This window comes from Bos javanicus, chromosome X, assembly GCF_032452875.1.
Source record: "Bos javanicus breed banteng chromosome X, ARS-OSU_banteng_1.0, whole genome shotgun sequence".
Taxonomy (NCBI): domain Eukaryota; kingdom Metazoa; phylum Chordata; class Mammalia; order Artiodactyla; family Bovidae; genus Bos; species Bos javanicus.
Window position 1 is genome coordinate 57,568,078 of NC_083897.1, and position 23,280 is coordinate 57,591,357.

At 38.6% G+C, this 23,280-nt stretch overlaps 2 protein-coding genes across 7 annotated transcripts in view; both read right to left on the bottom strand.

Annotated features, from left to right (window-relative positions):
* Positions 1-7,457, bottom strand: part of RBM41 (RNA binding motif protein 41) — a 75,552-nt gene extending 68,095 nt beyond the window's left edge. For 2 of the 4 annotated variants that reach the window (XM_061409360.1, XM_061409359.1), the window contains exons 1-5: positions 7,369-7,457; positions 4,067-4,183; positions 3,313-3,505; positions 2,638-2,842; positions 706-777 (exon numbers count right to left, since the gene is read on the bottom strand). In XM_061409360.1, the coding sequence (XP_061265344.1) occupies positions 706-777; positions 2,638-2,842; positions 3,313-3,505; positions 4,067-4,183; positions 7,369-7,376 (595 nt within the window). In that variant the 5' untranslated portion in view covers positions 7,377-7,457. The other 2 variants (XM_061409362.1, XM_061409361.1) reach the window with 2 other exon arrangements.
* A 4,067-nt stretch (positions 7,458-11,524) lies between these two features.
* Positions 11,525-23,280, bottom strand: part of NUP62CL (nucleoporin 62 C-terminal like) — a 101,955-nt gene continuing 90,199 nt past the window's right edge. Inside the window, exon 10 of one of the 3 annotated variants that reach the window (XM_061409367.1) lies at positions 11,525-12,662. In XM_061409367.1, the coding sequence (XP_061265351.1) occupies positions 12,574-12,662 (89 nt within the window). In that variant the 3' untranslated portion in view covers positions 11,525-12,573. The remainder of the gene's footprint in view (positions 12,663-23,280) is intronic. The other 2 variants (XM_061409369.1, XR_009734946.1) reach the window with 2 other exon arrangements.

Below are 23,280 nucleotides of genomic sequence, written 5' to 3' on the forward strand. Positions count from 1 at the left end.
AGCAAAAATGAACTACTGATACACACAACTTGGATGAATCTCAAAAGCACTACACTGCATGAAAGAAGTCACTCTCAAAAGATTACATTTTGTATGATTCTATTTGTATGACATTCTCTAAAACACAAAATCACAGTGATGGAGAATAGATCAGTGATTGATTGCCAGAGATTACGAGTGGAATTGGGAGTGACTTCAATGGATAGTATGAAGGAGTTTGAGGGTGATGGAGCTGTTCTCTATCCTGATTGTGGTGGTGATTACATGAATCTATGTGATTAACATGATTTACAATTCACAGAATTGTACACACACCTCCCCCCCAAATAAACAGGCAATTTTATTGTAAGTTCATTTCAAAAATAAACTAAAATATTAGCTACTATATCATCATCAATAGTTATACTTTACTGATTAAAAATATTCAGGATTATGAAATAGGATCAAAAAGACATTAAGGTCATTTTATGTCTGGTACAATAACTTAAAAGGTATAGAGAAAAAAATCAACAACACTAAATGTTAAAGCTTTAAACTTCTAACTCCTCTTTAATATTCTGTATCAGGATTATATGCTCCCTGTGGATCATGTCCTACAAACATTGTCATATACTGAATATGAAATTAAATAAGAACTCAACTTAGAAGTCTGGGACCCTAGGTTACATTCCTAAATCTAACACTGTAAGAAAACTCTCGACTTGCCTTTTGTGCCTAATTTTATCTTCCTCTTCATTGAGGTCATGTACTTGTCTGCACTTGTCTTTTTGTGGTATGCTGTGAAGGTGTAAAGCAAGGAGTTTCAAAGATAGGAAACAGAACAGATTCATACACTACCCACCCACCCCAAATACCAGGTACTGCTTTAAGTGATTTACATGTATTACCTCTCTTAATCCTAACAACCCTACAATACAGCTACTATTAATATTCTCTTGAAGGAAATCAAGCACAGTATGGTAACTTGCCCCACATCTTTAGATAGTAAGTGGGGGAGCCAGGATGTTCCCAGCAGTCTGTCTCCACAGCCCATGTTCTTGATCAGCAAGCTATAATGTCTCTCCACAAAAGCTGTTTCTTCATTCCTTCCTTCACCACTGCTCTTCCATGTCTATGGTCTCTCTCTCTAACAAACCACTCATTCTATTGACTTTATTGTCTAAGCATAGAGGAGTCCTGATTCTATGGATCTAGTTCTGCCCTCTCCCTGGAGTTTCACTGCTACATTTCCATCAGCCTCCTCAATATCTGCACTGGATGATCCTGCAGTCTCAAAAATTTAACATGTTTAAAATCAAACTCATCATCTTTCCTCAAAATTTTCCCATAAAGGCTTTCTTAATTTTGCCAACTGTTAAGTCACACAGCCTTGAAACACCTGGGATATCTTTGACACAGGATCTCCACTAACCTTCATTCTCAGTCAACAAGTTTTACCAATTGTTCTTTTGTAATGTCTCTTATAACCATACCTACTTCTCTTTCCAATTTCTTTGTCATCATCCTAGTGCAGCTCTTCCTGAAGAAATGACCGTGATTACTCCTAAATTGTTTTCCCTGCTTCCAGTTCTCCCGCTCATGTATTTGATTTACTGGCCACCAGATTCATCAAGTTCAGACACTGCTTTTATTATGTTACTCCTGGTTCAAAGACCTTAACTATACCCAAGATGACTAACTGAATAACTAACTCCATGTAGATCTATACTACTTGCCAAATAAAGTTCAAAAATTTTAGCTATCTTTTTAACTTTGTCTCTCACAATACCTCCAAACATGACTTAGTTCATGACATCTGCTACAAGTGAAATGCCCCTCCCTCTCCTTCCTGAAGACTTGGTAGTATTAAAAGAACATTTAAATCTTATCTCCTCTGAGAGGCCATCTTTAGTCACATCAATGCACAGTGACCTTTCCCTTCTCTGAACTCCTACAGCACTTAACAACTGTATCTAGCCTTGTTACTAAATGCTGTGCACTTCTCTCTCCAACTAGATTCCAACTGGCACAAAGTCAAGAAGTCATTTCTTAAACTTCTGCATACCTTCCATAGCGCCTAGCAAAACTTCTCTGTTAAATCCACTCTTTCTGGCTAAGACACACATTTATCTGTATATTTTGTGCTAATTTATAGTTCCACCTCAGGACCCTTCACAATCTAGCCTCACCTACCTTTTCCAGTGTCATCTTCTGCCAGTCCTCACCATGTCCTACACGTCCTGCCACAATGAACTTTTCACTGTTCCCTAGACACACCAGGTTCTTTCACAATCTTGTTCCTACTCACCTACTATCCATAAACACCCTCTTCCCACTATTTACTGACAAATGCCTGTTGATCCATCAAGACTTGGTACAAGTACAAATATAAACTCCTGACTCCCCCAACTAGACTTAGATGCTCTATGTCTTAGGTCCCCTCAGCATCATTTACATCTCTACAATAGCAATTTCCAGGGTGTACTGCAACTAACTAGGTACATATTTGTCTTTCTCGTGGGACTATATATACATTCCTCAAGAGTAGCAATAGTTCATTTTTCCCCCACTCCCTCCACTAACTCTTCATAGTTAAGGCCCTGATGTTAAATCTTTCTGCCAGTGAAAGCGTATATCAAGTCAGTGGTGATCACATACCTTGGTAATAAAGAGCCTTGAGGAAAGAGTGACGATCAGCTCCCTGAAATAAAGAATTTTCTATTTCCATTTCTCGCCGGGTCAGCTGTTTGCTCTTTGCAAATCTCTGTGGCAGGCAAAGGATGCGCTGACGCTCTGAGATCCTTTCCTCAATATCTTGAAGACGGTTCTGTATTGCTTCAGGGGTTGCCCTAAGTCTCGCTCTCTGAAATTGGAGAAATGAGACGGCCTGAGATGGCGTATATCACAGAGGACACACCCTGAAAGTGACAATCTGATGCCTTAAACAAGAATGAAAATGATCAGGGCGCCAAAATGGTCATTTATAGATATGTCAGCTAGGAAGTCAAGGAGCGGGAATTCCCTGGTGGTCCAGTGGTTAGGATTCTGTGCTCTTACTACTGAGGGTACAGGTTCAATCCCTGGTAGTGGAACTAAGATCCCATAAGCCACATGGTACAGCCAAAAATAAATAAAATTAAAAAAATAAAATCCTATTTGTTAAAAAAAAAAAGTCAAGGAGCAGCATCTCTTTTACCAAGGTCCTTACCTTAAAAACCAAAGAAGATTTAGATACAAGCTCAGTGTTTTGAGAACTCAAAATGAGAATGTTCTCAGTATCAAATGAAGAAATTGTCCTTTTTATTCTCCAGAAAAAAAAATTGCCCCACTCACCTTTTCACCTGAAACATGGCTCTTCCAAATCAAGATTTCTGTTTCATTAAGCCCCAGTTCCCTGAGAGAAGCAGTCTCCTGGTCCTTCTCATGCAGTGTCTGGAACTGGGACAAAGTCATAGTCCCAGCTGCTTCCTTCCCAAAGGGCTTATACATAGTACCAGGAGCAAAGCTCTCTTTCTTAGATACACATCTGCAAAACAAGCAGGAAGAGAGTAAGAACATCTTCAAGTTACCGCAATGCACAGAAATGGGGCTTGCCATTAGAAGGCACAATGAAACTCAGGGGCAATTTCTCTCCTACATCCTATTTCTAGGTTAAAGCACTACTACAATGATATGGAATTCCACCAGTAGTCCAGGACTAACAAATGACTGAATCAAATATTTATTTACTGAGCACTTACTATGCATCAGACACTGCGCCAGGTACTGAGGATTTAACAGTAAAAAAGACAACAGTTTCTGCTTTGTGCAAGGAACTGTAGAAGAGAGGCAAGTAAGCAGGCAATAACACTACTGGATTATAAGTACTATGAATGTTAAAGGAAGACACAGGAATGGTACTCAGCCCAGACAGAGTAGGATATGGAAGGCTTCCTAGAAGAGACACAGAAGTAAAACCCTGACTAATCAGTAGAAATCTGTCAAGGAAAGGGGGGGTGAGAGAGCAGTCTTCCACCCAGACTTGAAGAGCTATCTGTCACCTGGAGCTGAGGGTCTATGATACTCTTTTTGCAAAATCAATACCTACTCCTCAATGGAGACAGAGGTATCCAGTTGATGCTGAAGGAGGCTTTTCAGCTGCCTCTCCCCTTCTGTTTCCAGCTCCTCCAGGACATGCTCATCACTCTTGACACAGCTATTTACCCTGGAATAGATACAAGGATATATACAGAAAGTAGAAGTGACACTGAATCTCAAAATATATTCTTTAGCTATATTATCTACCATTAGTGATCCCATTTGTTCAAAGATACTTCTCTATTTGTTGCCCTTTATCACTCATTCCACAAACATTAACTAAGTACCTGTTTATACACAATGAATGCACTCTGCTGGGTACTGATGGAGTCAAAGATACACAAGACACAGTCCCTCTCATTAAGAAGCCTGCAATTTATTTAGGGAAAAGTAATAGATATGGATGTGTTGTATACAGGTGCCTGGGGTGAGGGCAGAGCAGGAAGGAGGGAGGGAGGGAGAATGAAAAGCACAGGGAGAGACGGACAGAGAGAGGAGAGAGAAAGAAAGAAGAGAAGAACGATATAAAGAAGCATATGCCAAATCAGTAGGAGTTCACAGAAGAAATAACTGGGAGGCAAGGTAGTAAATGAAGACTTTGGAAAGGTAATTCTTACACTGGCATTTGAAGGACTCTGTGTGATGAAGGAAAGAACAGGGAGAGAGAGCATGAAGAGACAGAAGTATGTTCTGGGGGATAATAAGAAATTTAATTTATCTGGCATTCATGTATGGCAACCTTGGGAGATCATGTTGGAGGGATAGTTAGACTGTGAATGGCCTTAAATACACCAACTAAGAGGTCTCAAACTTAATGGACAGGTATTAGAAGGCAATTTATTAGGCAGTTAAGTGACATGGTACAAGCGATGGTTTAGGAAAACGAATGTGGTTATAATAAGCCTTATGAATTAGTAAGAACAAAACCAGAAGAACTAGTTAGGAAACTATATAATTTATCAAACATGAGGTGATGAAAGTTCAAAGTGGAGTGCTAATAGTGACAATAGAAAGGAAGGCTTAAATGAGAAAGGCCTTTTGAACATAGGGGTAAGGAAGAAATGAAAAATAACCCCAAATTTCAAGCTGTGTAACTGAGCGATGGGACCAATGAACTAAAGAGGAAGTTCCAAATGGAGTAAATGGTTTGGGAAAGGGAAGTCATTCTTCTTTTAGCCATGTTGAGTCAACTAACTATTACAATTGAAATACCAGCATGAAGTATCAGGAATGCTTCAAAGACATACTGAGCCTGAGGTGACAGAAGGTGATATTGGCTAGAAGGAAAGTGAGAGAGAGAAGTGTTGTATAGATGAGAGTCTGAGGCTGCGCATGGAAATCTTGAGTCATCTGTATTGTCAGGATCTGGAGCTGTGAGAGAGGAGATCTCCAAAAGATAGAGTATAGAAGCAAAGGTGAAGGGGATCATAACATTTTATAGCTTAAGCACTACTGTGTGGATATCTAGGTAATGCTAAATAACGAAAAACTCTGAGCATAAAGAAATAGCAGGACCATTTAAGTGTGCAAGAACAGATTTTAAAAGAAAAAAGCAAAGTGAGTTAACTCGATGAGGAAAATAAATACTAAATACATTTCTTAGCCCTTTACTATTGGGTTTATGATGAGACCTAGAAGATGTATCAGAGAAGGCAATGGCACCCCACTCCAGTACTCTTGCCTGGAAGATCCCATGGATGGAGGAGCCTGGTAGGCTGCAGTCCATGGGGTCGCTAAGAGTCAGACAGGACTAAGCGACTTCACTTTCACTTTTCCCTTTCATGCATTGGAGAAGGAAATGGCAACCCACTCCAGTGTTCTTGCCTGGAGAATCTCAGGGAGGGGGGAGCCTGGTGAGCTGCCATCTATGGGGTCGCACAGAGTTGGACACGACTGAAGTGACTTAGCAGCAACAGAAGATATATCTCTCATAGTTATAAAGAAAATTCCCACACTCTAGAAAGACTTATAACAACTTGAAGATCCATAGGCCCAGGGTTTTAAAAAATTCCTTTCAAGTATCTTAATATTTCCTTATTATTTAGAATTCTGAAAGTTCTTGCTAAATTTGAAGTTGCTTTGAAATGAATAAATCATAGCTAAATACATCAGCACACATAAATTTCAAAAAGAAATGTACAGTGAAAATAGTGCCAGAAAAATTCATACAATGTGTCTATATAGAGCTGAAAATGGAATAACACTAGCGACATTTTGTTTAGATATAAATTCATATGTGGCAAAACTATTTAAAAAGAAAAAAAGCAAAGAACTGATTAAGGCAAAATACTGGATAGTGATCCTCTCAGGGAGGGAAGAGAAACACTCAGGAGCACACAAGCAGACTTCTGATACTGGTAATGTTCTATTGTAGTGAGGACGACTCTATTATTATTTTTTAACCTGTATATATTCATAATTTTGCATGTATGAGAGATATTATAAACAAAATTTTAAAGGCATTTTGAAGCAGGGAAAATCAGAAACTACTTTTTTAAGATGCAGAAACTAACGGTGCAGGACAGCATCATACCTGTAAGAATTTAAATGCACCGCCTTATTCCAGTGATTATTCTACTTGCAGAATGAATACAAAACTAATTTGATAAGGAGTCTTAAAAAAGGTTTCGTGTACCGTCAGTACTCGATTGCCAGCGCAGGCTTCCAACAAAGATCAGCCACGTTAAAGCTGCCATTTCCTGCAGAACCGGTAGGGGGAACTGCTCGCAGCGGTGCCTTTCTTTTCTTACAATAGATGGATACGGGTTTGTTACTTTGCTTCCAAATTTGTAGAAACAAAGTATCACTTGCTTACTTTCAGGTCTGAAAGTACTAAACAGTCTCTGAGCCCGAAAAAATCCGCTATAAACACAAACACTGCACATAAACGCGCCCACCTTGAGCCCATTTCTGAGGAGGGAGAGGAGGTCGGGCGGGACAGGAAGGATCTGGCCCGGGTTTCTACGGCACAGACTGGTTTCATCAATCGATCAAGACCCTTTTACCTGAGTGGGTCGGTCTGAAACATAAAGGAGCCATAGCCTCTGTCCCGGGGCCAGCGCCGCTGCCTAGGTGCCTGTGCCAGGAGGGCATCCCTACGGGGACCGGCAGCGGCGGCGGCCCTTCCTGAACTTCGCCTTACAGGCCTGTCCAGCCCGTCTCCCCTTTTCCCTCCTCCTCTGTCTTCCCGCTCACACGAAAACCTATGCTCAGAACGTGACATACCCCAAACCCAAAGTAACAAAAGCCATTTGAAAAGTCAAAAGGTAGAACAGAGCGCCCTTCGCCGTCTGTTCTCAGACAATCCCTTACCTCTTCATGTTTCCAAAGGCCCCTAGATCTAACTTGGGTAAAACAGGCCGCGGACTTCAAGTCCCAGAACTCTGCGCGGCCGACTCGAAGGGGTTTGTGGTGGAGCGTGGTGCTCTGGGAATTGTAGTCTTGCGGAGCTAGAAATCGAAAGCCCGTACTGAGCAACCGGTATATTGTAAATTGCCCGAATATTTCTCTTGGATTTCTCGAATAGGTTAAATATAACACCCAAAATATCCAGCTCATAAACCTAGGAGTCGCCTTTGACTTCTTAACTCTCTCATCCAGTATCACCAGATCCCGGCCCTTCTAATTTTCCTCGAACGTGTCCATATCAACCCTGCTTCTGCTTTCAAGGACTTCTTATCCCACATTCTGCCTACTTGCTATTTCCAGTCGAGTCTCTGGTCCACCCTCTGCAGTGTAGCCAGAGAGATCAGAGAGTGACCACATCACTAGCATCAATGGTTCACCTCTATCTCTAACAGAAGCTTACAAGACATTGTACTTCCTGAGAATCAGACAACCACATATACTCAAGCCCATGAATGTTTTTATTGATAATTAAGATAACTCAAGAGACTGGTAGAGCATACTAGTTAAGATAATGGGCTCCTAGTTTCTAGAAATGGAAATACATATATCCTTGGTGGTGGTGGTTTAGTTGCTAAGTTGTGTCAAATTCTTGCACTATGGACTGTACCCTGCCAGGCTCCTCTCCGTGGGATTTCCCAGGCAAGAATACTGGAGTGGGTTGCCATTTCCTTCTCCACTATGTCCTTAAGTATGTGAAAAGAAAAACGTTTAATCTCACTCATAAGTGACATGTAAATTTCAAAGTACATGGACTATGAAATATCTGACCTCTGCTGCTGCTGCTGCTGCGGCTAAGTCGCTTCAGTCGTGTCCGACTCTGTGCAACCCCATAGACGGCAGCCCACCAGGCTCTTCCATCCCTGGGATTCTCCAGGCAAGAACACTGGAGTGGGTTGCCATTTCCTTCTCCAATGCATGAAAGTGAAAAGTCAAAGTCCTCCAAATTGTCGAGGTGACCAAAGCATTAAAAGTCCTTGTCATAGCTAAAGGAATCAAAGGGACATGATAACTAAATGTAATGTGGTATCCTGGACGGGATTCTGAAACAGAAAAAGAGCCCTGAATAAAAAATAAGGAAATATGAGCAAACTATGCACTTTAGTTAATAGTAAGGTTCATTAGCTGTGACAAATATACGAAGTTATATATGATGTAAACACTAAAACTAAGTGGAAGAATACAGAATTCTGTACTAGGCAACCTATCTTGTGTGTGCTTGCTTGTATGTGCAGAATACCTTGTGGGAAAGAAAGACATACTTCCTATCCTGAGAATTTCTAAAAGATGAGACTGTCATGGCAAATACTAGTTATCCAAAACCTGGCCTTGTGTATTAGTCACTCAGTCGTGTCCAACTCTTTGTGACCCCATGGACTGTAGCCTGCCAGGCTCCTATATCCATGGGATTCTCCAGGTAAGAATACCGGAGTGGGTAGCCATTCCCTTCTCCAGGGGATCTTCTTGTCCCCTGGAGATCAAATTCCAGTCTCCTGCATTACAGACAGATTCTTTACTGCTGTCTGATCCACCAAGCAAAACCTGGCATATGCAAACAACTGTGCTTCTGAAGCACACAGGTGAATGGATACAGCTTTAACATGCCCTTTTGTGGCTTTTGCACAGAACAGGGTCAGAATCTAAGCAAAAACAGTGTGGGTCATATCATAGTCCACATCAGGTAAATTCTGTGGTGGTGGGGCTGAATTCTGCTGCTCAACCAAACTGTCCAGTTGACAGAGTGATAAAAGATGAAATGGAAAAATACACCAAGGTTGCTAGTGTGTCTGTCCCCTGGGAAGGTGGCAAAGGGTGGAACAAATACTACACTGACCACCACACCAGACTTGTACGCAACTTCTAATAAAACATATATCCTAATTGTACTGAAGTGATACACACTACATTACAAATCCACTAGGTGGGATGAGTGGAGAATGAATGGCTAAAAAGACATATACGAAGTGGAATTACTAGAAAGCAAGGTCATAAGGAAGTGCTCTATGTACCTGTGTATAATTGTAGCCAGTTTAGTGGTAGGTACCAAGGGACAAACACTTAGAAAATTGCACTAAAAGGAAAACTGGGCTATTTCTAGCTCTGCCAAATTTATTAACTGTGGAATAATAGCTATTCCATTTCCCACAGCATCCTCTCCCTAGTTCATAAGGATATTGGACAGTATATAAAAAGCTTTGAGATTTCCAGATGTTATTCATGGGCACAGAGATCTTATCATGAGGTAATTTCACAAATTCACCCCAGAATAATTTATGACAAGCTGAAAAATATGCCTCATTTGTCTTTCTGACAATTTAACAAGGTTAGTTTAATTAAGCCAGAAGTTCCTCCTTAACATAGACATATTTTCAGGCTTTGTCCTTTTTAGGTGCTTTGTTCACAACACACTTTTGATGAATATATTATGAAGCAATTATAATTTCCAGATATGAAAGATGCTAAAACCAAAAATCTTCTCTTGAAGAGGGAGAACATCACTCATCTAATATTAAGAGTAAACAATTGTGCATGTCTTTCAAATTCTCCAAATTAGATAGCATAAATGCCATTACAGAGAGAACAAATATAGCATCTTTTTCAAAGGACAAAAAAAAAAAAAAAAAAGTAGATAAGCACTGGGAAAGTGTCAGCATGACAAATTTAAGAATTCTCCTTCAGCTAATACAACTGGTCTTTAACAATGGTTGGGGGGTGGAGAGGTCTCAAGAATCCAGTACCTAGCAAAAATGTAGACTTAAAATTACTGGCATGAATAGGTTATTTCTGATCTTGTAATTCATGTCTGCTCAACAATGTCACATCTTTTAGACACGTTAGAACCACAGTCAGTGAAAAAGTGAAAGTATAAGTCACTCAGTCATGTCCGACTCTTTGCGACCCCATGGATTATACAGTCCACAGAATTCTCTAGGCCAGAATACTGGAGTGGGTAGGGTAGCCTTTCCCTTCTCCAGGGGAGCTTTCCAACCCAGGGATCGAATCCAGGTCTCCTGCATTACAGGATTGGATTCTTTACCAGCTGAGCCACAGGGAAGCCCGAGAATACTGGAGTGGGTAGCCTATCCCTTCTCCAAGGGATCTTCCCAACCCAGGAATCGAACCGGGGTCTCATGCACTGCAGGCAGATTCTTTACCAACGGAGCTATCAGGGAAGCCACGTCTTTTAGATACATGTTAGAACCACAGTCAGAAGCCTTAAAGACAAATTAGTCCAAGGCTCCAGACAGTACAGAGATCCACCAGTAAACTTACAGTGTAACTGCACTGATTTAGAAGTCACTTGCCATTCACTTGCCTCTTTTATGTCCTAGAAAAAAAATATTAGACCTCTCAATGCAAAGTCAACAGGAAAACTATAGCCCCCTCCTTATTTTACTGAGGAAGTTTTATAGTAAGCATGTACTGGTAGTGAAAAGATATAAAGGAACCACAAAACTTGAGAGAAGTGGAAACTAGTTTATTCCAGTTGAGAAAACTTTCATATGGTCCAACTCTATTATGTTGTAGACAAAAGATAATTCTCCAAATGAAAGTATCTGTCCAGTTAATCAAGCAGGGACAAGAATAAACCCAGTGTTTTCTTCTATATATTATGTTCTCTTTCCTGAATGTGAAACAATGTATTCACAGACTACAAGAGTTGAATTGCCAAAAAAATACAGAAAATCTCTTTATCTAGGGTACAGTAGTAATAATATTGTACTCAAACATTAAAGATTACTCAAGATTATACTCAAAAGCTGTATACCTACAGAAATCATCCATAAAATTAAATGGCCTCTGAATTTTCATATTCTATAACTTTGAGAGGTAATAAAAACTTATCTGATTAGAAGCTGCTACTTTGAGAAGTGTGGGTAGGAAAAAAAAGAGGCCATGTAAGTATTGATATTTGGCTTACTCATAAGGTGATGTAAATCGCTAATACTCATTTCAAAAATATTTTCTTTCCATAATATGTCTCCTTCAGGATGGTCATGTTCAGTCAGTACAACAGAAATTCAGCACAGTAATGACAAGCAACTAGCACTAGTCACTCAAAAACTTTTTAGGTAGTTTATTTTTCAGAGCATTGCCTTTATTTATGACTTAGGTAAAACACAAAACACAAGAAATCAGAAGCTAAGAACAAGGCTTTTTCTTGAAAAACAAATAAATACATAAACCCCACAAGTATTAATCACATGCTAAAATCAAGTAAAATGCCAGATAATTTGCACATTAAAAATAAACTGCCTGAACCATACCCTTTAAAAATAGCCTAATTCAAGCCCTAAATCCACTCTAACTTTTCCTCCCTTCTCTGAAATTCTTTTAATATTTTTATTTATTTATTTATTTGGCTGAGCTGGGTCTTAGTTAAGGCAGGCAGAGTCTTTAGTTGTGGCATGCAAGGACTTCCAATTGTGGCACATGAACTCTTTAGTTGTGGCATGTGAACTTAGCTGTAGTATGTGGGATCTAGTTCCCTGACCAGGGATCAAACCAGGGCCCCTTGCATTGGGAGTACAGAGACTGAGCCATTGGATCACTAGGAAAGTCCCACTTCTCTGAATTTCTATAGCATACTTTCTGTAATTCATAACACACTTTCTTGTACTGTGTATACTATTTTCATATAGAAAATTAATTGTATTAATTGTATCTCAAAGGAGACAGTAAGTGCCTTTGAGGAGAGAGACTTCACAGTAGCTAACACTATATGCTGAATGTTAACAAGCACCCAGTAAAGACTGGCTGGCATCTATTTTTTGGCAAACATTTCTCTATGATCTGGCTGGAGTGAAAAGGACAATGTGTACTGGCAGTAAGATATGGAATCTGGGAGAGTAAGCCATGAATTAGACACACAGGGTCAACATCAAAGAGGTTGCTGCCTAGACAGAAGAGCTGATAAAGTTTTGATTTGCTAATACTAAAAGCCAAACTACAGTATCATTTTCAAACAGCACAATATTTAAGTGGAAAAAATGCATGCATACTTTATTGTACCAAAGAGGGAATAGTAGCTGTAAATACTATTCTAATGAACACCATCAAAATTTGAAGGTAATGTATAATCCAAAAACAACATGCTCAAAATAGGGTCATTTAATCAAAAGCCATCTTGACGTTGTATTCTTCCCAACGATGATCCTCTAGAATTTGTGTTACCTCTTCTACCTTCCTCTGCAGCATGTCTATAAGGGGAAAAGGCACACAACATTACTCACAGGTAGAAATATCCCAGGAACATAATAACTTAATTCTCCCTTCAACATATGATTGATAAAACTTTACATGTCAATTTTAATAGTGTTAAGTATTAAAAGATGAGAAAAACATGTGTCTATCTGGTAGGAAACTACTGGACAAGAGTGTTCTTGATTTTCTCTCCCTAGCTTTCATGGAAATTATGGTCTATCCTGATATTTATGTTTTGCTGAAGAGAAGTGTTAACTGCTTTTTACTCATTACAGCCTAAAAGTGCCATACAGGATTGCCATGAAATTGAATGTGTAGATCTTTGTTGCCTATAAGCAAATTAGTACACTGAGTAGCTTCATATTTCTATTTCATTTTAATGATTAATTTAACTTGGTGGTCCTTAAACTTGCCCAGAGCAGAGCAACACAAAATACCATTAGTTTTACAATATAAAACAGTAATTTTCTGTAGTAAAAATAAGCTGTTGAAGTAAGTGTGATAATCTGAGTTTTTTAATTAATGTGCATAAATAAATATGGTCATTTGTTTTAGTGTTCATTAATGCTCACTGGCTGATAAGCAATAACTGGGCCCAAAAATTTAAGAAAAATTTTACAAGAGAAAAACTAAAAAATGTAGAGCACTATACTTTTTCTTCAGCCAACTGGAAAAGAACAGATGTTACAGAGTTTTTGAAGTATAATATCTCATTTTATCTTATGACATACAGGCACTGTAAGATCACATCTTTTAAGAACAAGTGATTTAAATGATGGTTGTCTACTGAAAGGGTAGGAAAACAGTCTGGCAAAAAACATCTCCTTTCTGTTGAAATAACAAACTGCAGGGTGCAATTTTTCCCCCTAAATAACATTTTTCAATGTGATAAAAGCACAAATGAGCACTACAACAAATCATTAACTTGAGGCCAGAAGTGTCAACATAAGCACAATCTACTTAATTTGCTGATTGATATATATTAAATGCAAAGGAGTAAATTTATAAACATTTTTAAAAATCAATGAAATGTTGAGAAACACAAGTCAGCATTATTAAGAAAGCTTTACCATAAATATTTTGTCATGTTTTCAAATTGAATTCTCAAGACTATTTCTGTATTAACATACTTCATATTTTTCAGAAGTGTCATTCTTTAAGGGCAAAAACTGCACCTAGGCACTTAACCGCCCAGAGTAATGGTCCCATGATATGCATCAGTGATTAGTCCCTGCACATGTGCATGCTAAGCCACTACAGTGGTGTCCAACTCTTTGTGATTCTATAGACTGTAGCCCACCAGGCGCTTCTGCCCATGGGATTTCCCAGGCAAGAACACTGGAGTGGGTAGCTGCTTCCTCCTCCAGGGGATCTTTTCAACCCGGGGATCAAACCTGAGTCTCCTGTGTCTCCTGCATTGCAGGCAGATTCTTTTACTGCTGCAGGCCTATTAAATTATATGATATACTAGAAGTAAAATGCTAGTAATAGTTGAAATTTGATGGGAAATACACCATACACATTTGCCATTATTTACAAAGGAACTGTACTGAACAATATGAAATTGAAATTAATAAAACAACTCCATTCACAAGAGCATAAAAAAGAATTAAAATACTCAGGAATAAATAAACTAAAGATAAATTTAGGAATAAACAGCAAATGAACTATAAGACTTGTACAATAAAAACTATAAATCACTGCTAAGAGAAACTAAGAAGATCTAAAAAAATGAAAAGATAGTCCATATTCATGGACCGAAAGACTCAATAGTTTTAAGATGTCAATTCTCCACTAATTGATCTACAAATTCAATGCAATGCCTATGAAAATTCCAGCGGGCTATTTTTTGTAGAAATAAACAAGCTTTAAAATTTACATGGAAAGACAAAGGACCCAAAACAGCTAAAATAATCTGAAATAGAATAATAAATTACAGGAATTATATCACCCACTTTTAAAACTTATTACAAAGCAACGGTAATCAAGACAGTATGGTATTATCATAGGATAGCCACAGAGATCAATGGAACAGAAAAAATGTCCAGAAAAAATCTTATATTTATTGTCAATTCATTTTTAACAAAGGTGCCAAGATAATTCAATGGGGGAAGCATAGTCTTCAACAGATAATACGAGTACAACTGCATGTCTACATGGAAATGAAGTTGAATTCCTACCTCTAACTGTGAACAAGGTGGACTACTGGTTAAACCTAAAGAGCTAAAATTATATTTGGAAGACAAAACACAAACGTCAAACAACTGATGAATGGATAAACAAGATATGATATGTCCATACACTGGACTACTACACAGCAATGAAGAGGAATACAATGCAGAGATATGTTACAACACAGATGAACCTGTAAAACATTAGGTCAGACAGAAAAGGCCATATATAATATGATTCCATTTAATTAAACTCTCCAGAAAAGGCAAATCAATAAAGACAAAGTAAATAAGTAGCTGCCTAGGGTTCAGAGTAGGAATGGGGATTAACAACAAACAAGCTACAGAGAACTTTTAGAGGTAATGGAAATGTTCTAAAAGTGGATGGTGTGATGTTTGCACAGGCCTATTGCACAGGCCTTCAAACAGCTATTGTTTAAGACAGTATATTTGTGTGTTTAAAACATTTCTTAAAATGACTTCCCCCAAAAAGGTTCTGGTAAAACTGCTTCCAGCTAGCTCCATTCTGTTTAGGGACAGACGTTTTCTTTACCTTACTTAGTCTACTTGCAAATATGTCAGATAAAGATTGCAAGATTTTCACAGAAATTTATGAAAATTAGCAATTTGGTCATTAAACACAAGCATAGCCTTCTACTGTAATTACTTTTAAGTTATACCTATAAATATTAGTTCAGTTCAGTTCAGTCACTCAGTTGTGTCTGACTCTTTGTGACTCCATGAATCGCAGCATGCCAGGCCTCCCTGTCCATCACCAACTCCCAGAGTTCACTCAAATTCACGTCCATCAAGTTGGTGATGCCATCCAGCCATCTCATCCTCTGCCGTCCCCTTCTCCTCCTGCCCCCAATCCCTCCCAGCATCAGAGCCTTTTCCAATGAGCCAACTCTTCGCATGAGGTGGCCAAAGTACTGGAGTTTCAGATTTAGCATCATTCATTCCAAAGAACACCCAGGGGTGATCTCCTTTAGAATGGACTGGTTGGATTTCCTTGCAGTTCAAGGGACTCTCAAGTCTTCTCCAACACCACAGTTCAAAAGCATCAATTCTTTGGCACTCAGCTTTCTTCACAGTCCAACTCTCACATCCATATATGACCACTGGAAAAACCATAGCCTTGACTAGACGGACCTTTGTTGGCAAAATAATGTCTCTGCTTTTGAATATGCTATCTAGGTTGGTCATAACTTTTCTTCCAAGGAGTAAGCGTCGTTTAATTTCATGGCTGCAATCACCATCTGAAATGATTTTGGAGCCCCCCAAAATAAAGTCTGACACTGTTTTCACTGTTTCCCCATCTATTTGCCATGAAGTGATGGGACCAGATGCCATGATCTTCGTTTTCTGAATGTTGAGCTTTAAGCCAACTTTTTCACTCTCCTCTTTCACTTTCATCAAGAGGCTTTTTAGTTCCTCTTCACTTTCTGCCATAAGGGTGTGTCATAGATGCTATTAAATTCACTATCAACAGAAGCAAAGTATTCTCATAAACATTACTATAGTATACCTCTTGTTCTCCTTTTAGAAAAACAATTGAGGTATTAAAGGAAAAAATAATCTGACAAAAAATGATCAAAAGACACAAATAGGCAACTTAGGAAATGAAGTTTCCTAGGAAATTGTTTATAAACATTTTTAAAAGACTCAACCTCATTAATGACAGGAATGTAAATTAAACAAGGGAAATATTATTTTCATCTATAACTTTGAGCAAGGAATGATAACAATGATGATGGTGGTAGTGATGATGCTTTCAGGTGCAGAAAAATGGGTACCTAATGAATTGTATGGATGTGAGAGTTGGACCACAAAGAAGGCTGAGCACCAAAGAATTGATGCTTTTGAATTATGATGCTGGAGAAGACTATTGAGAGAGTCCCTTGGACAGCAAGGCAATAAAACCAGTCAATCCTAAAGGAATTCAACCCTGAATATTTATTGGAAGGACTAATGCTGAAGCTGAAGCTCCATTACTTTGGCCACCTGATGTGAAGAACTGACTCACTGGAAAAGACCCTGATGCTGGGAGAGTTTGAAGGCAGGAGGAGAAGTGGACAACAGAGGATGAGACAGTTGAATAGTATCATTGATTCAGTGGATATGAGTTTGAGCAAATTCTGGGAGATAGTGAAGGACAGGGAAGCCTGGCATGCTGCAGTTCATGGGGTCACAAAGAGTAGGACTCGACTTAGTGACTGAACAACAACAATGAATTGGTGTTGAAAATATAATTAGGGCACCTTACTTGGAAAGAACCCTAAGTCAAAAGCCTTTAAAACAAATATTACTCCTAATTCAGCATTTTAACTTCTAAGAACTTTATCTACGTCCAATAACCATGGATATATCCTAAAATTTACCTACATTGGGGCTCACTGAAGCACAATTTAAAAAAGCAAAAAGCTAGAAACATTAACTAATATGTAACAACAGGTACTAGTTAAATAATAGTGTATCCTTATAATGTAAAATTTAACAACCATTAAAATGTAGACTATTTAATAACATGGAATAATATTCATGTACACATGTCTGTTACCTCTGTATCTGTTTTACGATCAAAGACTGAGTACAGTGTGCAATGTAAATACCAGGGGACAAATAAATTAAAAACATATATACTGGCCCGCAAGTTCATCTCCTGTGAACCAGTGAAGTTGCTCAGTCATGTCTGACTCTTTGTGATCCCATGGACTGTAGCCTACCAGGCTCCTCCATCCATGGAATTTTCCAGGCAAGAGTACTGGGATGGCTTGCCATTTCCTTCTTCAGGGGGATCTTCCTGACCCAAGGATTGAACCCAGGTCTCCTGCACTGCAGGCAGACGCTTTACTGTCTGAGCTACCAGGGAAGCTCAAGTTCATCTCAGACAATGCTAAGTTCTGAAGATAGAGAAATAACTAAATATAACCTCTATCATCAAGAAGCTCAAATCCCAGTAATGAAGGTAAATATGTGAATAAATAACTACAACAGTGTATGATAAATGCTGACATTATTGTATATAGAACAAGCTATTAAAAACAGGAGTCAAGGAAGGCTTCATAGAAGAGATGATCTGACATGGGAGCAATTACCAGGCAGACAATGATGGGGTGGGGTATGCTGGGAGAATCAACTAAATATCTAAAAATATGGATAAACAAAAACTGAGTGTTTGCAAAACCATAAATATTACTCACAAACACAGAAAACAAACTTATGGTTACCAAAGTGGAAAGGAAAGGAGGGACAAATTATGGGTATGAGACTAACAGATACAATCCACTATACATAAAACAGTTAAGCAGCGAGGATTTACTGCATAGCACAGGAAACCATACTCAATATTTTGTAATAACCTATAATGGAACATAACCTGCAAGGTAGCTGAATCATATGCTGTATTCCTGAAACTAACACAATATTGTAAATAAACTATACTTCAATTTGGAAAAGTAATGCTGCAAACAAAAGATGAGGCTGAAAAATAGGTAGGGGCTAGATTATACATGGCACTCTGTATATTATGCAAATAAAAAATATAGAGCAATGGGAAGTACTGAAGACATGATTAGCAGAGAGTATCATTATATCAAAATCAATCTGGCAGTTGTGTAAAAGTGAATCGGATTGGGGTAACACTGGGAAAATGAGACCAATAAAAGACTAATTAAAGATGTAAACATGCATTTATTGCTGCTGCATTCCAAAACACTTGTGAAATGGCAGTAAGGAGATTAAAAAAAAGAGAAGAAAAACATAAAAGCACAAAACCACAAGGACAAAGATGTAATAAAGTAGACAAGAACAAAATTTTGAGAACTGTAACATCTGAACCCTAGAAAGGATTTGGAATTAGCAGGAAAAGGTAATTTAAAGCGGTGCTGAACTATTTACAACAGTTAGGACACGGAAGCAACCCAGAAGTTCATTGACAGATGAATGGATAAAGAAGATGTGGTACATATATACAATGGAATATTACTCAGTCATAAAAAGGAATGAATGTGAATCAGTCGTAGTGAGGTGGATGAACTTAGACCCTGTTATACAGAGCGAAGTAAGTTAGAAAAACAAATACCATATATTAATGTATACATATGGAATCTAGAAAAATACTACTGATGAACCTATTTGCAGGCCAGAAATAGAGATGGAGACATAGAGAACAGACATGTGGACACAGTGGGGGAAGGAGGAGAAGGTAAGATCAACTGAGAAACTAGCATTTACATGTGTATACTATCATGTGTAAAACAGGTAACTAGTGGGAAGCTGCTGTATAACACAGGGAGCCCAGCCTGGTACTTTGTGATCATCTAGAAAGGTGGGACATGACTGAAGTGACTTAGCAGTAGTAGCAGTAGCAGAAAGGTGGGATGGGGGGGGGGCGGGAGGGGATATATATATATGTGTGTGTGTGTGTGTGTATATATATAAAATATAAACGCCATATACCCATGGTGGTATACATATTATGAAAGGTGGTGTTAGTCGCTCAGTCGTGTCTGACTCTTTGTGACCACATGGATTGCAGCCCACCAGGATCCTCTGTCCATGGAATTCTCCAGGCAAGAATACTCTAGTGGGTTGCCATCTTCCCAACCCAGGAATTGAACTGGGGTATCCTGCATTGCAGACAGATTCTTTACCATTAGAGCCACCAGGGAAGCCCCACATATATTATATGTATTGCATAATTATATATATATATATATATATATAATTGTATATTGCATTCATATTTTATTAATAATATATTACACATGGATAGAGAGAAAGAAATGGGTGTGGTAAAAAGAAGGCCTAAAATGGAAAAACTACAAAGTAATAGTATATACAGTTTTTACAGATGTAGAAATGTTTTTTTTTTTAAAAACAGCTAAAACAATGAATATGTTTCCGGGGAATGGGAAATGTGATGTGGACAAAGGGCTGATATTTTTCATAAACCTAATAAAACTGCTCTATTTTTAATGTAGGAGATGAAGAAGACCCTAAATAAGGCAGTAACAGAAATCTACTTAAAAGAAAAGATTCAAGAGCTATTTAAAAAGTATAATCATCAATGGGCTTCCCTGGTGGCTGAGCAGTAAAGAATCCGCCTGCCAGTGCAGGAGACACAAGAAACATAGGTTTACTCATTGCTGAATATCAATACTAAATCCAAGTCTATGCCCTAACCAGTAATATTGAAGAAGCTGAAGCTGAATGATTCTATGAAGACCTACAAGACCTTCTAGAACTAAACCAAAAAAGGATGTCCTTTTCATTATAGGGGACTGGAATGCAAAAGTAGGAAGTCAAGAGATACCTGGAGTAACAAGAAAATTGGGGCTTGGAGTACAAAATGAAGCAGGGCAAAGGCAAACACAGTTTTGCCAAGAGAATTCATTGGTCATAAAAAACACTGTCTTCCAACAACAAAAGAGATGAATCCACACATGGACATCACCAGATGGTCAATAAGGAAATCAGATTGATTATATTCTCTTCAGCCAAACATGAAGAAGCTCTATACAGTCAGGAAAAACAAGACTGGGAGCTGAATGTGGCTCAGATCATGAACTCCTTATTGTCAAATTCAGACTTAAATTGAAGAAAGTGGGTAAGACCACTGGACCATCCAGGTATGACCTAAATCATATCCCTCATGATTATACAGTAGAAGTGATAGATAGATTCAAGGAGTTAGATCTGATAAACGGAGTACCTGAAGAACTATGGATGGATGTTCATGACATTATACAGGAGGCAGTGATCAAGACCATCCCCAAGAAAAAGAAATGCAAAATGGCAAAATGGTTGTCTAAGAAGGCCTTACAAATAGCTGAGAAAAGAAGAGACACTAAAGGCAAAGGAGAAAATGAAAGATATACCCATTTGAATGCAGAGTTCCAAAGAATAGCAAGGAGAGATGAGAAAGCCTTCCTCAGTTATCAATGCAAAGATATAGAGGAAAAATAGAATGGGAAAGACTAGAGATCTCTTCAAGAGAATTAGAGGTACCAAAGGAACATTTTATGCAAAGATGGGCACAATAAAGGAGAGAAATGGTATGGACCTAACAGAAGCAGAAGATATTAAGAAGAGGTGGCAAGAATACACAGAAAAACTATACAAAAAAGATCTCCATGACCCAGATAACTATGACAGCGTGATCACTCACCAAGAGCCACACATCCTGGAATGTGAAGTCAAGTGAGTCTTAGGAAGCATCACTATGAACAAAGCTAGTGGAGGTGATGGAAACCAGTTGACCTATTTCAAATTCTAAACAATGATGCTGTGAAAGTGCTGCACTCAATATGCCAGCAAATTTGGAAAACTCAGCAGTGGCCACAGGACTGGAAAAGGTCAGTTTTCATTCCAATCCCAAAGAAAGGCAATGCCAAAGAGTGTTCAAACTACCGCACAATTGCACTCATCTCACACGCTAGCAAAGTAATGCTCAAAATTCTCCAAGCCAGGCTTCAACAGTATGTGAACCATGAACTTCGAGATGTTCAAGCTGGATTTAGAAAAGGCAGAAGAGCCAGAGATCAAATTGCCAACATCTGTTGGATCACCAAAAAAACAAGATAGTTCCAGAAAAACATCTACTTCTGCTTTATTGATTATGCCAAAGCCTTTGACTGTGTGGATCACAATAAACTGTGGAAAATTCTTAAAGAGATGGGAATACTAGACCACCTAACCTGCCTCCTGAGAAATCTGTATGCAGGTGAAGAACTAACAGTTAGAACTGGACATGGAACAACAGACTGGTTCCAAATTGGGAAAGGAGTACGTCAAGGCTGTATATTGACACTGTGCTTATTTAACTTATATACAGAGTACATCATGAGAAATACTGGGCTGGATGAAGCACAAGCTGGAATCAAGATTGCCGGGAGAAATATCAATAACCTCAGATATGCAGATGACACCACCCTGATGGCAGAAAGTGAAGAAGAACTAAATGGCCTCTTGATGAAAGTGAAAGAGGAGAGTGAAAAAGTTGGCTTAAAGCTCAACATTCAGAAAACTAAGATCATGGCGTAGAGTCCCATCACTTCATGGTAAATAGGTGGGGAAACAATGGAAACAGTCAGAGACTTTATTTTGGGGGGCTCCAAAATCACTGCAGATGGTGACTGCAGCCATGAAATTAAAGACACTTGCCCCTTGGAAGAAAAGCTATGACCAACCTAGACAGCATATTAAAAAGCAGAGACATAACTTTGCCAACAAAGGTCCATCTAGTTGAAGCTATGGTTTTTCCAGTAGTCATGGATGGATGTGAGAGTTGGACTATAAAGACAGCTGAGCACCAAAGAATAGATGCTTTTAAGTGTGGTGTTGGAGAAGACTCTTGAGAGTCCCTTGGACTACAAGGAGATCTAACCAGTCCATCCTAAAGGATATCAGTCCTGGGTGTTCATTGGAAGGACTGATGCTGAAGCTGAAACTTCAATACTTTGGCCACATGATGTAAAGAACTGACTCACTGGAAAAGACCCTGATGCTGGGAAAGATTGAAGGTGGGAGGAAAAGGGGATGACAGAGGATGAGATGGCTGGATGGCATCATTGACTCAATGGACATGAGTTTGAGCAAGCTCAGAGAGTTGGCAATGGACAGGGAAGAGTGGCACACTGCAGTCCATGGGGTCGTAAAGAGTAGGACATGACTGAGCAACTGAACTGATTCAACTGAATGAAATTTATTCAGCCTACCTTAAGTCCTGAATAACTAGCAGCAATCAACTGAAAAAAAAGAAAAGTAGAAGGAGTTACAGACCTGGGAGGCCCAGGAGAGAGTGAAGATAATGAATTTAGTTTTATATAAGTTTAATTTGAGGTGCCATGGGATATCTTATGTGCAGATATTTGTTAACATGAAGCTTCAGAACAGATAGTCAGAGAAACATTAGTGAAACTGATGGTTAGAGATGACAACTGAGGTTTCAAAAATGCTGATTATCAGGAAAGCCTTAGAAGAGAATACTTTTAGTAACAAGGAGAGGTTGCAAATAAAAATCTAACTTCCTAATTCCAGAAAACTGAAAAAGAGCAAAATGAACCCAAAGCAAGCAAAAGGAAGGAAATAATGAAGATAAGACCAGTTATCAATGAAATTGAAACCAGGAACACTACTGAGTAAAAGCAATGAAACAAGCAGCTAAATTCTTCACAAAAAAATATCAGTAAAATTGATAAACCTTTACCAAAATAGAGAAAAATAAATTAGAGAACACAAATCACCAATATAGAAATAAAACAGGGTATATCACTACAGACCCTGCAGCCAATAAAAGGATAAAAATCCTATGAACAACTTTATGCTTATAAATTAAATGACCTAGCAGAAGTGTACCACAAATTATAATAACCACAGATTATGAAAATTCAACCAAGCTAATCTGAATAGACCTAGAAGCATTAAATAAATTGACTTT